This window comes from Abrus precatorius, unplaced genomic scaffold, assembly GCF_003935025.1.
Source record: "Abrus precatorius isolate BTA unplaced genomic scaffold, Abrus_2018 Scaffold8, whole genome shotgun sequence".
In the NCBI taxonomy this organism is placed as follows: domain Eukaryota; kingdom Viridiplantae; phylum Streptophyta; class Magnoliopsida; order Fabales; family Fabaceae; genus Abrus; species Abrus precatorius.
Genome location: NW_020874428.1, coordinates 36,236,377 through 36,253,756, shown reverse-complemented (window position 1 = coordinate 36,253,756; position 17,380 = coordinate 36,236,377). Strand labels below are relative to the sequence as shown.

The 17,380-nt window shown below is 28.0% G+C and overlaps 1 protein-coding gene across 1 annotated transcript; it reads right to left on the bottom strand.

Moving 5' to 3' along the window:
- Positions 1-4,893: 4,893 nt before the first annotated feature.
- On the bottom strand, positions 4,894-10,004 carry LOC113846303 (squamosa promoter-binding-like protein 6). Its single transcript, XM_027474394.1, has 4 exons — positions 8,687-10,004; positions 8,246-8,379; positions 5,945-6,822; positions 4,894-5,359 (listed from the first exon to the last, which is right to left on the bottom strand). Exons 1-3 carry the CDS (start codon positions 9,355-9,357, stop codon positions 5,960-5,962), a joined length of 1,668 nt encoding a protein of 555 aa, XP_027330195.1. The 5' UTR covers positions 9,358-10,004; the 3' UTR covers positions 4,894-5,359; positions 5,945-5,959.
- Between the last annotated feature and the right edge of the window lie 7,376 nt (positions 10,005-17,380).

Below are 17,380 nucleotides of genomic sequence, written 5' to 3'. Positions count from 1 at the left end.
TCTTCTCTGTACTAAGTACTGTCATAGGCACTTTGGCTTGTTTGGTAATCTTATTGACTTAACCTTGGAGAATAAGCTATATATAGAAACATGAGGGTTCATCTTTCATCTAATCTTTTGAAATCAAGTTATCTGCACCAGATTGTTACATCTGAAGGCATCCACATGGTTAACACTGGTGCATAAATGCTTGTCACAAGAATTCTGTCCTGTTATTTTTAGGAGGGTGGATTTTTACTGCCACTAGTGTGCATTTTTTAAGCTTTTGCATTGTAAAATTATTTTAGTTGCTTGAATAATTACTTCTGCTAGAATAGACAGTTGATTTCTTTGCATTGTGATGAATTCAAGCAAAAAATCTAGTTAGCACCCCTTACTCCTTTCTTCAGTCTTTTAATCATCTGGTTCATTCTGGTTATTCTAACACCTGGCAAATGGCTTCAAATGCTTTATCTTGTGGAGTTGTACAACATGCTCGGTAGTGTATAGTGCATGCTTATCATTGTTCATGCTCATTTATGTGTGTGCTTGAGAAGTCACTAAAATCATGTTAAACTATATTTTAATGTGAAAGTTATAATTTACTGCATTAGAAAGAATTCATGCACAAATAGATTTGACTTCAGTACAAACACATCAATTGAATTTCAAACCATAAAATATGCTCATGTCATGTGCATATACGATTAAATGTACAGGTGGTGAAGAAGCTCCTTCACTGTAGAAAAATGAGAAAGATATGCAACAACTTGGATTCTTTGGAGGCAAGAAATTGTGAAATAAGTGTTGGGCCATATTGGGTTAGTAATTGAAGTTTCACATCCAAAAACTTAGAGAAAGAATAAGAAAAAAATATTACAAATAAAAGAATTTATTTTATATTTATTCATCATAATAACATGTAATATTTTAGCTACGGTAAAATCATGGATAGTTTGTGTCTTAAAATGTAGACAAAAAAATGTCAAATTAAGTTAAAGTTGTTTTTTTTTTTTTTACCCTCATTTTCATGAAAGTGCTTCTTTAAAAATTGGAGAGTGCTCTTTCTCCTTCTCCAATAATAAGTAGATGTTTGATTCCAGAGACTCACCGAAAACCAAAAAATTGAAACATCAAATGCTGGAACATTGAACTTGTGAGCTGTAACCATCACTAGACATAGGGATTAAAAATAAAGGGAATTAACTATGCTTACTATACTTAAAGGTTTCACTGTCTTGTTAGAGGTACCAGAGTGCCCCAAACCCAAGATGCTGCTTCTTATACATTATCTGTATCTTGCAACTTGCATATTAGATGTAGAAATCGGTATTAGAATACATGGCCGTGAACAATGAAATAAGACTAGCTATAGTCAAATAATAAGAATATGCGGTGATGTGCGTCCAATAATGTATGACATAGTTTCTTCGAAAATAAAAACTTATAAACAAACACTAAATTATACGTGCATTTATAAAATCACAATCCAGTGTATGTTCCAATAACAAAGCAAGAGCCATGAGTGACGAAGCTTATCATGCATGTATAATTTAAAATTAACAGCATACCTGTATGTATTTGATAATCGTACCTGTATTGATCTGTATCAGATACTTAATGTGCCTATTATATAATTGTCTTAATATTAAAGTTTGATAACATTACCTTTAATTTTTTTAATAATAAAGGGATTAGTATTATTATAACTTGAATATACAATATTTATAATAATTATCAAGAGATTATAAATAATTAATAATATAACAATGATGACAAACTAATATAAATATTAGATATATTAAATATAAAAATCAATAAAAAGAAATCAATAAATAAAAATAATTTATTTAATATGTTTTTACTAAACTTATGTCTTAATTTTCACATAAATTAACATATTTGTGTATCTGCTTGATATTCATATCTAAAGGTTTTAATTTTTTATATTTTAAAATGTTTTTCAACTGTGTTTGAAAATTTTAGTCACCCATCAATTCAGTCTTTAACATTATTTATTGTTAGAGAATATTAATAAAATATTGAAATATGATATTAAGTGACAAAGATAAGATATGGCATTTTTTTTGAATGTCAAATTAAGTTACGTTGTGTCCCAAGATTTTTTTATATTTTTCTTTCTTTCATTTTCTCTCACTCTTAATGTTGCTTTGCTTTCTTTCTTTTTATTGTTTAAGTGTTAATGCATTTTTAGTGACAATGAATAACAATATTTGATTATAAATTTGTCTTCGAGATTATTACCATTGCAATCAATTCAGGAGACGAAATGATAAAATTTACTATTCTTTATTACGTGTGTATCTCTAACTTTTAGTGGTCCACAATCCTCATCATCTTCAACATGATGAATATCTTTATATATATATATTAATCAATTCTATTTTCTCCCCCATTATCTATAGAAACTGTATTTATATCAACAATGTATGACTACCAATTTGATTTTTACACAGTATACATGCATTTCATCTCTTTTCTCTCAACAACTGCTATTTCTAATAGCATGTTTTGATAAAGATCACTTTAAGATAAATCTAATCATATCTAACAAAAATAAAAATAAATATTAGAATTTATCACTTTAAAACTTTTATACAATATCATATTTGTTACTCTTTGTTGTATAAGAGTCATGTTCATAAGCTTATGAAATATACAAAAATGAAAACTCTGTAAACTAACTAGTAGGAATAAATTAGGGAAGTGTAAGTAATGGTGCTTTCTTGGAGAAATTAGTTAACTCCATCTCTCAACATGTCTTTTTTTTTGTAAAGGGTTAATTGATATATCAATATATAAGTTACGCTTAAAGAGTAACAAGTATCTCATTTTTAAGGCATAAAACATTTTTGTTAGAGTAAAACGCCCGAAAACCCTCTAATTTAAATACCATCCGTGAGTTTTCATTTGCTTGAACACTCGTTAAGTTTCACTTGAACTTCATTCTTTCATTGATGCATATTGAGGAATACTACCCAAGTGGATGGAACGTAGGCTTGTGGTCTAACTTATTATTCAATGGTGAAAGACTTATTCTACTATGTATTATCCTATTTCGAAAGCCTCTTTGATTATCATTCGCAATGCTAGGCTTCCAAGTGCTTGCATCTGAACTAGCCTTGCATAACTTCTTTTATTCTAAACGCTTTAAGATGTTGCTTCTGTTACGTAACTCTTTGGCTTTGGCTGTAGATATGTTTTCTTTTCCAAAATTTCCTTATTCAAATTTCTTTAATCATTTTTCATCGCTTCTTTATTTTTACCCTTACTAATTTATTATATTCTCAACACTCTTTAATTCTATATGTTACTTAACGTTTTACTTTGTAATTTTATCATTGTTTTTTTAATAATAATAGCGTCAAGAATTAAAGTAATGGACAGCTAAAACTATCAAAACTATCAAAGACTCCTCACCTATCAATGTTACGGATAAATTATGGGTTTACTCTTTTGCTTAAAGTATAGAGCTGGAACTAGAAAATTAAAATTTGAGGCGCGCTTTATTTTACAATTACTTTTTAAATTTTTCAGTGAGATGTAGCTTATCAGACTAAGTGTGTTAGCTTTTTAATTTGATGGTGACATTATCGCTTTCAGGAATATCTGATCAGTACTGCTTTTCCCCCACTGTTAGGTTATTGTTCTCTTTCCTCCTCCATTTGTTTCTTTTTTTTTTCTTTATTTTCTCTTTTGCTGATAATTTGATCTTTCTGTGGCTAGAATTTGGACACCCAAACTAGGTGTAGTCAAAAGTCGGTGCATTCATCATATAGAGTCATTAGATAAAGATATGATTACTTAAACTTCGAGTTAGTGGTTTTGAAACAAAACAATTCAAATGAATCTGAATTCAGACGGCTCTGATTTCATGATTTGATCGACTCCACCAATTATAAAGCGCGAAATCCAGAACTTGAACTGGGTAAAAAAAAATTGTTAATATAAATTTTAAGACTAAATTTAAGTGTAAAATTTTATTAAAAATTATAGATTATATTTTTATAATTTTAATATAAATAAAAAATTTTAAATAAAATTTTACTACTTTTAGATATTTAAACTTAAATATTGAGATTAAAAATATTTTTTTACAAAGCTGAATTTCGTACTCTGTCGGGCTGGTGATTCCATGTATATTATTGGATAGTAAAATGACAGAAAAAGAGGAGCTATAGAATATAGATTGCGGACTTGGCAGTTGTTTTCTTCAGAATCCAACTCAGCAAGGACACATAAGCAAATAAAGAATTTGATAAAAGTTGTGCAGAGCTATAAAAATAAAGGTTTTTTAAGTAAATGTTTCGAGTGAAGCTCAGGTTTAAAAATGATGTCAGTGACACATCTAATGAGTGACAAAAAATAAATTTCATTGGGATAATGTGTTTATATTAGTGGAGGTAATTTGTAAATTGAGATGAGATGATATTGATTTTAGTGGCAATGTTTCTTGAGCCGTGCAATGACAACCGATTAAAATATCCACTACTTTCATACTTTATTTATTTTAGAAAATAAAAGTAGAAAAACGTGTTCCAATGTGTTTTTCCTTCAGTTTTTGACTTGATTCTTTGATCATTTCCTTTTAATTGTTGGTACTTGGTTGTCAAGCTTGTATACCGTAGTCATGGAATGAGTCTATTGAAGGTTTATGTCTTGGCATGAAGATGGTTGGTGCCGAGAAATACATAGTGGCAGCTCGACACATGATAAGTGTTTGAAGTGTTGAATTTAGTTACAGGGGATTCTCTTGAGTGTTGGTATGGCATGTCCTCTTCCATCTCCTTGTTTGATGAATTTGCTTATATCTGAGTGATGTACTTACAGCATTGTTACAAAAAGAATAATGTTATTCCCACAACACTTTCTACTCTTCCTATCTCACTCCTTGATGTAGAAATTGTTGTGAAAAAGTGATGCTGAAGTAGCATTGCTCTTACAACAATACTCCGTACCAGATTAATATTTCACCATTACAAAAAAAAAAAGGGCATTACCATAGATTGCACGAGATAGGACAATATTTCTAGTAAGCAATTGTCCTGATTGAAGTGTTTATCCCCTGAAGAGCACATTTTGATACACCAAAGGTTTTTGTTTATTACATCCAGAAGAATATATTAACACTGAGAGGGACAACTTTGTCCCAACTAATAGCATGGACATATAGCCTTATGTGTTTAGTTGATCAGTTATTCTACAGATAAGTTCTTGAACAGAATCAGCAAAAGCAAGCTATTTTAGTAGTTAGCAGCAGATGAGAATGGCACCATTTCAAGTTTTCATTTCCCTGATGCCTAAATTGTCTAAGTTGACTAGCAAAGGTGTGTCTGTCACATGCTGCACAACTTGTTTCCTGCATTAAACGGAAAATGAAATCTTTATGCTCCGAACTAGAGACATGTTATGAGAATTCAGTCTATGTAAATATGCTTCACAAAGAACAGCAATTAAGGGGGAGAATGACTTGATTGTATAGAGACTCAAAATATGGGGTTTATTTTGATGCATTCTTAGTGTAAAAAAAAAAAGTTTATATTGTCATTCAACAATATGTTGTTGAATGTTGATGTCACATTATTTAATGAGTTTGACATTAGATGTCAATCTCATTAATGTAGCAACACATTATTTGTACAACTATTTTATCCTGATATCACAACTTTTTTAAGATCTATAATTTAGTAAATATGATTAAGAAAATATCCCCTTCGGTAGTGGTGGTAGTTCACATAATTTGATTAATCATATTCGCAGTAGAGCCTTAAATAACAGCCACAGAAATTTCACTTTTCCATTTTCCTCCTAAGCAGAGGAAACATGAGTTCAAGCGAGTGTATAATGTGCAGTGGTAGTGACAAGTTTACCAGCAGCAAAGAGCTAAAGTAGTTTGCATAGAGAAAATTAGGTGATTATATATTCACAAAACAGGACAACGTACCTCTTCAAAAGCACCTTAAGTAATCCGAAGAGTGCAAAAAGAATCATTCTCTTGCTTAATCTGCAAGGATTGCCTCTGATGCTCAACTCGCTGAAGCTGTGATGACAGCTGTAGCAAGTCAATGGTTGCACCATCTTCACAGGAAAGACGATCTTTCACATTCATGAAATCCGAACCTTGGAAAATTCCATCTGCCATATCGAAGTTAACAATATCATTATTGTCTGACATCAATACAGGACTGAGATGACTTCCATCCGCAGGATTTAATTCCGATGGAAAACTATCTGACACTCGGTTAGATGAAGTCTGTGAGCTTATTCCTATCTTTTCAGAGACCTGACTCATGTTGTAGTGATGGCTATGACTGCTTGGAATAACCAAGGAGTGAGCCAAGGGAATTCCTGATGATTGGCTTGAAGAGTTCTGGGATTGAGATGACAGAAGAGAGAGAGCACAACATGAGTCTGAAATCCCTGATAATCCTTGAACAGTTGATGCTGTATCAAAAACATTGAAGTCCTCACTTCCTAACGAAGTTCCCTGGAATAGTGGTCTTAAACCAGAAATTTGGGCCCCAAGGGTCGGTGGATATTGGTTGTTTTCACAGAAGATGCTTCCTGTGGTGGATGTAGCACCATTTTCATGAAGAAAGGGAAATTGTTTATCATTATACGAAAGAAATAGAGATCTTGACTCAGGATGCCCATTGGTAATAGGCATAGAAGAAAGATGCCTAGGACCAGCCACGTATTCTGCCTTTATAGGTCTCCAGAAGCCACTCATACCATATTTCTCAGAACGCATGACTTCATTTGGGAGCATCTCTGGGCGGATAAAAGATGTTGATGTTAGCATGGTTCCCTGGAATCTGCTATCTGCAACCAGGGATGTTTATAAAAATTCAAATCAAACAAATTTTACTAATATCAGATGATTACAAGTAGAGAAAATTGGTGTCAGGGTATCAGTTATTATTATAAAAGACAGAGTCACAGACCACATTTCAATTAACAACAACTACATGTAAATGAAGCAGTTCAAAAGTTAACTAAGGATCAAACATATCCTTAGAATTGAAGCACATCTTAAACGTACAATTGAATGATGAACCCAATAGTTTATGAATATTAAAACAACTGGAAATTTTGTTACACTGTAGATGTCTTAGCATATGGAAATGTAGAAAGTTTATTTCATTCCATGAGTGCAATAAAATAATAAATTAAAAGCACGGTAATGTATGAAACTTTCGCATTGTTTCATCCCCCCACCCCCCAAGGCCCCATTCAATCGAAGTGAGAAATCAAGTGGCAGCTGCCAAGATATATGCTAGAATATTAAGGTTAGTAATATGAAGTAAAAACTGGGAATTGAAGATATTTACTGTTAATTTGACTTCATGTTGTTAGTAAATCATAAAGATATAGTTTAATTTCTAAAGGGAAATCTTTCACTCGGACATGTATGGTGACAGAAAATCATTTTCCCTCCTAGATAACACCATAGTTTTTGTTGAACAAATCATTAATGGATCACATCACATCCCCTACATAACAAAAGAATCCAAATTAAAGCTAGCTTACACATTGTCCCAAAAAGAAAAGGCTAGTTTGCACGAGGTCAAAACTGATAATTGATAAAGAATAGCACAAAACCAGCAAATGTCAGAAAATAAAAGGAGAATAAATAAACATTTTTAAACAAAAGGGGCAATGAGATATCATTATCAGTTCATGTTCTCTAGATGTATATTCATTTGACTAAATCGTTATTTGAAAATCACCACTTTTCTTTTTGGGTGGGTGAGAAAGTGGGACATCTTTTAACAAATTACCTCTGGTATACTATAATTTAAGCTGGTCTACATTACATATTGTCATATTCTGACGTGCTATGATGTGCACAGAGGGAATTAGTGATGAAATCGGCATCAGAATGAATCTTAACAAAAAGCTGTCTGAAAACTGTACCACAATCAAAATTGAGAAGTTAAATAGGAAAGAAAACAAACATTTTGACTCATGTTTAGGAGGCTGTATGTGCATATTACAAGAAGCCTTCAAAAAGGTGATAATAAACAAGGAAAAGGAACCAGCTTTTAAAAGACACGCCTCTATATTTTTTAGTGTCAGCACTGATATAATTAAGCAATCAATCACATGAAATATAATCAGTAGAGAATGCAACTGATGAATGTGCATGTGACCAAAAGGTAGGATGAGTACTTAAGGGAATAGTCAAGTGTGTATGAGAGAGGAAAGTTATATCATAAACTAATTTCAGAATATATATTTTTACCACATGGATGAAGCAACCTCCCAGACTTTCCGGAGTGAATACCCACTTGTGGTTTCCTTCTACGCTCATTATGGCCTGCAAGGCGTTTACGGCAGCTGCGCTTGCCATCATCAAATTCAGCCAACAAATGAAACCTGGATAATAAGCAAAACATTACAGCAGGGCTATATATCTTAACCACACAGCTTTTTTCAAACTTGTCCATTTCAAAGCATCTGAAATAGGAAAACTAATAACCTTAATGTTGAAAACAGATAAAACCATATGACATACAATTGCAGGTAAAGAATAATGTTCAAGCATTTCAATAGGCACAAAAGAAAAATAATACAAGCCTTTGTGAGGCTAAAGTAATTTTGTGTGTATATATTTAGTTCACAGCAGTCTGGAATAAAAAAAAAAGATTTGAAATATGAAAGCTTGAAAGATTAACCAACCAACCTACTACATTGCTGACAAAACCTCTGCTCAATGCCATTGACTATAACTGTGGCAGTCTTGGAGTGAACCTCACAAACTTTGTGCCTCTTGTGGTAGTCTTTACAGGAGCTGAGATCCTTGTTACAACCATAGACTTGGCAGTATGCAATCTGAGAGTGAACCCCCGACGCTCTCACTCTCTTAGGGGGTGTTGATGACTCAGAAGAAGACAATATTGGTGCTGCTTTGGAAAATGCTGGATCAATGGCATCCCCATGATCAGCAAAACGACCCAGCTTCAAGTCAATGAGGGAATCCCGGGTATTGGAGTCCACCACAGAGTTTGAAAGTTTGGAATTTGAGTCCCCTCTTTGAGAAAATGCATTTGGGGCATCCACAACAGTACTAGTGTTTCTGCTACTGTGTCTACCATCCACCTTTCTGCTTGGAACACTACCAATTAGATCATCAGACAACTGTTTCCCCAACATTTCGGGAAAACCCAATTCCTCAAAACCTTGATTCTCAGTGTTTTGTTGACCCAAAGGCAACATGTCGTTGGAAAAACTTGATGGGGTTTTCAGTTCCCAACCCAAGAATAAATTTTTGCTTCTCCCAAGTGTGTTGGGAGGTGACAGTGTGTCATTGGAGACATACTCCTTTTCTTGAGGAACATAGCTCCAAGATTCCATTACATTCAACTGCAAGACACAACCCAAACAATAATTGACTCTTGAACAGTGTCCTAAGTCCTAACAGTGCTTCTGTAGCTCAAACTGAACTTGAATTTCCTTTTGCATACCCTCAAAGAAGCAGAAAGCTAACAAAGAGAAACCATTGAGAAAACATTGTTGCACACGAGTGTCCAACAAAGCAAGACACAAAAAGCAAACAAATTTAGTCTTCTTGAAGGCATAAGTTTATGGAGCTTTTGGATTCTCAAGAAACGAAAGAGATTGGGAAGAAAAGGAAAAGAGCAGAAGAAGTGAGTGATGAGAAAGAGAGAAGAAAGAGATGAATATGACTTAAGCAGAGAAGCTGATGGAGGGAGAGATAATTACAGTGAAAGAGAAAGAGGCATCGAGAGAGAGAGTGAGATTGTGGAAGGTGTGTGTGTGAGTTTGCAATTGGAAGTAGTGTACTTGAAATAGTGAGATTGTGGAAGGTGTTGAGGAAGACGCAGCTCAGCATGAAAGTGGCAGTGCCATGGAATTGAAAAGCTTTGGTTTTGTGTTGTGGGTTGCTATTTTTGGAGAGAAACAATGAGAGTGGACAGATTTCCACGACGCTGCCTAAAAGCCATTCACACACTGAAATGAAATAATCAGACACATATGCAGCTTGCTCAGACAGACAGTGAGACTTGGAAGAGAGATAGAGCTACATTTTTTTTCCTGTACTATGATTTTAGTTGAAAATTAATATCATATTTTAACTTTTTTTTTTTAACACGTCGTTTTTATATTGATGTGAAAGGATGGAGAAGTGAGCAAAAAGTGAACGTGATCTAATTTCATTTGAGTAAACAAAAATTAAATATTAAAAAACGCAATGTAATTATTATTTTTTTCACTATATCTCAACCTAAACTTAATTCTCTTTTTTCACTTATGAATATAATGTTAAATTAAAAAGCAAATGCAATTATATTTAAATTCAGATTCATATTTTTGCTCGTTTTGATCATTTTTTTAAAATGTATATTTATTGTATTTTTATGAATTAGTTTCTATCTACAATTAATAAACTAATTAGTTTACAGCCACCAATAATTTTCACCAGTTTTGAATTAATTCTTTTATCACCTTTTTTTTCTCCTAGTAGAATATGTTGAATGCTTGATCAATTTACTAGCGTTTTTATGGAACCGGATAATTCCAGTCTTAATTTTCAATCAATGGATGTATCAATCAGGAAAGACCATGACAACTTTTTTGGTACATAGACCAGAAAAAATCAATTTAAATAAAACTTATATCAACACCGTACAAAATTATAAGAAGATGTGTAGAAAATAACATTGGATTAATTTCAATTAATTTGTTAAAATTATATAAATCGAGTGAAAAGGGTGTGTAACTTTAATATAAAACAAGTCACAGAAAAAAAAAGTATTTCTTTTATTTTTAAAGTAATATGTATGTCTTTTTTAAAGTTTTATGATTTTTTAAGGGATAAATAAACTTTTAGTTTTCTTTTATAATTTATAAAAAATGTGTATATTTTTTATATATATAAATCATTCTTTATTTTATTTTATAACATGATAGGTTTAAATTATCTTAAAATATTTATACAAGCTTGTTTTTTATAATTTTTTTTTCACGATGAAAAAATAATTATATATCAATATAAAAATTTATTTTTATTTTTATTTTTATTGTTATTTTTTCATCATCTTAAATATTTCATACTTTTTAAAAAAATCTTATATTTTACTTTATTTTTTTCATTTTCAACTGAGTCTTAATTTATTTTTATATGAATATCATTTGAATTATTTTTATCTCTATTGATACTAATTTTATAACTTAAAATTTTTATTAATATTAATTAACTTTTTTATTATATTTTCATCATAATCATATCCTTCCTTTTATCATCATTATCTCAATCTTTTGAATCTTATCATGAACGCACTAAAAATAGTGCTCATGCAAAGATAAATCAATATATAAAATATTCTCAAAATATTTATCAAATGAGTTTAAGCATAGAAATGTTGTCCCGTGTAAAGATAGTTAGTAAATAAGTTTTAAACAAAGAGATATTACTTTGTATAACAAAGTTAGACATTATGAATTGAAAAGATATTAACTGAATATAAAAAATATTATTAACACTTATATGAAAATGTTACATAGTGACAAAAATAAAAGTAAAAATAATTTGTATATAAAATAATATACAATTTTTTTATTTATAAAAATTAAATTATAAAAAAAATTTGTATAAAAATTTAAAAAAATCATTTAAATTTGCTGTATTAGATAATTATTTATCAACTATTATAGAGATTAAATAAAAAAAAGTTGTTATATAAAAATCAAAAGTTAATTTATCTCTTATACTAATTAAATTATAAAATATTTTAATTTATTATTAAAATTATCTTATACTTAAAATAAATAAATAAATTGAAGTGTGTGAATGCTACTTTCTCTTATATTTATTTAATTCAAAAAATATGAATTTTTTTGTAAAATTATAGAAATATAGAGTTTAAAAATTATCAATGGCGATCTTTGATGCAGTACAAAATTTTAGAGATAAAAAAATAAAAAATTTCAAAAGTTATCAATAGTAATTTAAAAAAATTAAATATTTAAAAATTACATCAACAGTTGTTAATGATAATTTTATAAAAAAAAATCATATTTCTATAATTTCATAAAAAATTATATATTTTTTGAATTTTGAAAAAAAAAAAACATATGTAAAAAAATGTTCCGTGCGGGAAAATAATCAAATCAAAGTAAACTAATTATCTAATGAAATGCCATCGTACTGATTTCTTTGTCTACATTAGTCTACATGTCGCAATACATTACAACTGTTAAGCAAAACAGCGTATATATTTTTATGCTCATCATCAATCATGTGAAAATTTATTTTATTTAAAATTATCCAGTTCACTCTTACTTATATGACATCACATTTTAAAAATAACCATTTGAAGTATTTATTTACTTAAACTTTAAAGATTTATCGCGATAAATATTTTCCGTGCCATTTGGTTAATTACACATAGATTTATCTCTATTGTTACGGTTTGGTTGAGAAAGGAACCAATCGGTTAATTACCATAGAATCAAATGTTTGAGATGATAAAATAATCGAGAAAGGAACCAACGAGTAAATGATTCACAAGATTCGCACAATAGTTTAATTACATATAAACATATTTGTGAGTTATTGTTATTTGACGTGATAAATGATTAGTTGAGTGTGTAAAACTAATTAAATAAATTCAAATACGAAGTAACATTTAATTATGTAAATAAGTTAAATTTAAATTTTATAATTTTTTATTAATATTATTTTCAAGTGAGTGCAGGTGTTGGAAATTAGGTATGGCAGATTAATTTTTTTTATTTAGTGTTTATTAGTTCTTAATAGATATTCTTTGTAATGACGTGATTTGCTATAAGTTATTCGTTAAGAAATCCGTGACTGAATGAGAAGTTGGATAGGAATGTGTGTTGATTTGCACACTTTTTTTTTTAGAGATAAGTAGGTAGGTGAAGTGCAATTGTGTGAGGTATTTATGCAATTGTTTGCGGTGGCGAGGAATGTTGAATATTGTGTATTGGAGAATGATTTTCATGATAGCACTAGGTGAGTTTGGGATGTTAGTTGACGAAGAGGACTATTTCAACATGAGATCTTAAACTTTAATCTTTTGTTAGAGCTTCTGAATGAAGTTTATATTAAGGTATTATAAGAAGATAAATGGGTATAAAAGACAGATTCTTCAGGTTGTTATTCAGTGCAATCTACGTATTCATGGCTATTTGAATTTTTTGGTGGTCCTAATAGTGTAGATCAATATATGGTGGATGCCTTACAAATGTTATGAAGAGAGAATGTCCCTTTTAAGTATCTGTTATTTCTATGCAATTGATCGTGGTGTTCAAATTGATGATGTAATTTATTTCTGTCATGATTTAGAGAAACTTTTAACTCATTTATTTTTAACTGTTTATTTTCATCTCAAATCTAGTACTTTACTGTACATTGACTTGGATTCTCACTGGTTTTGCTTTGAAATTTATTAACTTACTTACTTTTTTTGGTTAGTATTGGTTGTAGTAAAAGAGAAGATATATGTTTATTAGTTGTTTGAATAAGTACAATATGATATTTGTAGTTACATAAAAATATAATTGTATTTTTTAATAGTGTTTTAGATGAGAGGAAGTCGTATATTTTAGTATTCTGAGGTTCTAAAAATGGCTATCACTTGTTAGTAAAAGAGAAGTTACTTTGTTAGCTAATTAGTATTGAACCCACGAAATTGTATTCATCTTAACTTTATATAAGTTTGTTTTTATTTTTTATTTTTCAGAGTAAATTTTAAGTTTTTTATTTGTATATATGAGTTTTGAGTTTTTCTTGAATTTTCTCTAATAATATATATTTTGTTTATAAAAAAATACATTAAAAATTATTAATTTATTTATTATATTTCATCTAAAAACTTAAAACTTTTTACTAATTGTTATTTTATATTTATTGGTTACTTAATCTTAAATTTCAAGAGTAATATTTTAAACGAACTATATATTTTTATTATACAACATTTTAAAAGGATATTATCATTTCTATTCATTCATTATTATTTGTATGAGTATATATATATATATATATATATATTTATTTATTTATTTTTACTAAAAACAATCATGTTAAATATCGAACTAATATCTTATAACATATTAATAAGTATCAAATTATAAACAATACAAATGAATTATGCTCAAAGTTTATATTTTTGAACAATTAAACTCAAATTAAAACTTAAAAAAGTAAATATTCCACGGAATTTAGTTAAATAGATTAAACTTAAATTTTTTCTATTAACTAAATTTAAACCGTTAATATTAAACTCAGTTTAGCATCAAAATATATTAAAATTGACTTAACTATTTATAATATTTTAGGTTAGAATTTATTGTTGACTCACGTTGTCTAATGCTAAAAAACTATGACTAGTATTAAAGAGTGGTCTACAAGTACTGTGCTAAGATTTTAAATGGATATAATGATCCAATACACTTATGGTGACTTACTCAATTAACTGATGAACAATTTTTTTGATAAATATACGTAGACTTTCATTTGATATTTTGACCCAGCATTTATAAATTTGTTTGAAGTTAATTTGATTTAATAAATTTAATTTTGGTAAAAAGTAAGTTGGTAATAAATTTATTTCTATATAATTATATATTTTGTATAAAAAGTATTTTTGACAAAATAAATATTTTTGGGATGAGATTAATTAAAATCTGGCCCAAACATAAAAATATTAAAAAAGTATATGAATTTTATATTAGAATACTAATATTTATTACTTTATCTCATTATTTTTCTTTTAGAAATAATATTAAAATTGATATTTAGTTTTTTGAAATAATGAATCTCTTAAAAAACTCTTAATTAAAATAAGATTTCATGTAATGAAAATTACGTCAAATATCCAATGGTATAAGGTGAATTGAAGTTCAACTTAGAGTAGCAGCAGAACACAAATTACGAAGTAAACAAGGGTACAGTGGACACATGAGTATTAGTGGATCTGGTTTTTCTGTAATTTTAGAAGAACTGTAATCTACAATTTAAATTTATTTAAGTAAAATAAAATTTATTTAAATAAATTTAGTAAAAAGTAATTTTGTTTTAAGTTAAAAAAATTATTTAAGTGAATTTAGTAAAAAAATAATTTTAATTTATATAAAAAATTTGCTTAAATTAAAATTATAAAAAATTATAAAATATTTTATTTCTCTTTAAATTGCAGAAAATTTGAGAAACTTTTATTTTTTATCAATAACTATTTAATTATTAAAGACTTTTATATATTTTATTTTATCAAATATTTTAAATGCGCTGTCTAGTATGTTACTTATACTAAATATTAGTGAGATAGAATTATTTAAAATTAAATTAAATTGTTAAAAATGATGATAAGAATTATAAGAATAATAACTTTAAAAAATTAGTTTAGAATGATGATAAGGATTATAAGAATAATAGCTTTAAGAAATTAGTTAAAAAATAGTTGTATTATTATATGTTTTAAAATACTTAATTTTTTTTATTGTGTGACTATAAAGTGTGACCATATAATATTACATAAATATTTTTTAATTTTTTTATAGTTTAAAAAAAAGAAGATAAAATTTTAAAATTTTTCATAATTTTGATTAGAGTAAATTTTTTGACTTAAACAAAAATTATTTTTTTACTAAATTTACTTAAGCAAATTTTATGAACTTTAAGTTTAAATTATTTTTTATTAAATTTATTTATGTAAATTTTATTTTGCATAAAAAAATTTAAACTGTAAACTATAATTTCTTCCAAAATTACAGAAAATCCGGATCCATTATTAGTAGATCATGAACGAAAAACTTCTAAAAGCAAACATAGAGCCAAACAAGGAAATATGCATTGTAATTTTTATATATTTGTTGTCATTTTTTATTTAATATTATTTATTTATTTATTTATTATAAATTTAGTTAACTAATAAATATGTTGTTTTTAATAATTTATTTACTTTAATTAAACTTTAAGAATAAGAATAATATCGTAAAACGAGAGAGAGTGAGTTTAGATTTGAAATGCATAAGAAAGGAAGCTTACAACCCTAATAATGATAGGAAGAGTGAAAAATAGGGAGGGTGAAGGTATCGACGCACAGTCAATGCCAACTCACCATGGAATTAATATGTTGGGATCTAATAGACAGGACCCATATTTTTCATTTACCCCTTTTCTGACACGTGTTGCTTTATATTAATTATTTTTGACGTCTTATGCGCGTGTAACCACGCCCGTGGGAGAGAGTGTGACTGTGACGTATTAATTCCAATCAGTACCTGGCTCCACCACGCCCAATGTGATTTGTTTACTTTCTTTCTATTGTTAAAAGTAAAAAAACACAGCTACTCCCATGCCTTCCCCTCTAAATGGAAAATTATATGTCTTTTTCCAAATCTCCTTCACTCTTTAAAATTAAAAAAAAAAAATCATACTTTTTTTAAAATTAAAATATAATACTTTTTTTATTAAAATTTAAATTTCAATTGACATAATAATGTTAATATTAAATTTCTAAATAAAATTTTAGTTTTACTTAAAAAATATTACTTGCTTTTTTTTATTATAAGGAGTACTGAGGAGTAAAAGGCCTATTAGATATATATGAAACCTTTTGTCGCTATGTTCACCGGACTGGTTAATAAATCTTAATTTGCCAGATGAACGTGTTAAAACTAATTCTTGCTCTCCAAATTTCTAAGTTGGCTGGAATATAATGTCAAGATACAAACAATTTGACAAATGATTAGAACATATCTAAATTTTTTAATATATGTAATTTATATATAATTTTTTATTAAAAATTACAAAAATTAATCTATTTATAACATTAAATACTATACACTTTAGTATATTTTATTTAAATTTTTTATACTGTCATTTAATCATGAATTATCATATTTTTTAGTAATTAGTATAAAAATTATATCTATAATGTATTATAATTTTTCGTTAGTGTAAAATTTTTACACTGATAATACACTAAAATTAAAATTTTTACTAATCAATTTTTTAACATTTACTTAATGATACCCAATAAAAATTTATTTATAAACATATTGCCAGTAATAAACATTATAATATTTAATAAAAAATTAATAATTTTTTTATTTATTAACATGTGTCGTTAAAAACACATTCAAAACTTATTTACTCAATTTTTATTATATATTCTTTGACACATTAAAATAAACAAATAATATTACACTTTTAAAATAATAAATCTCTATATTTTTTTTATAAATTCTTCTAATTAATAAATAAAAATGTTAAATAATGTTGTATTTTTAAAACAATAAATACATACAATTTTTTAATTAATATTAACTTTGTAAATCAATAAGATAATTATTAAAAAATAAATAGAAAGACATTTATAATTTTTTA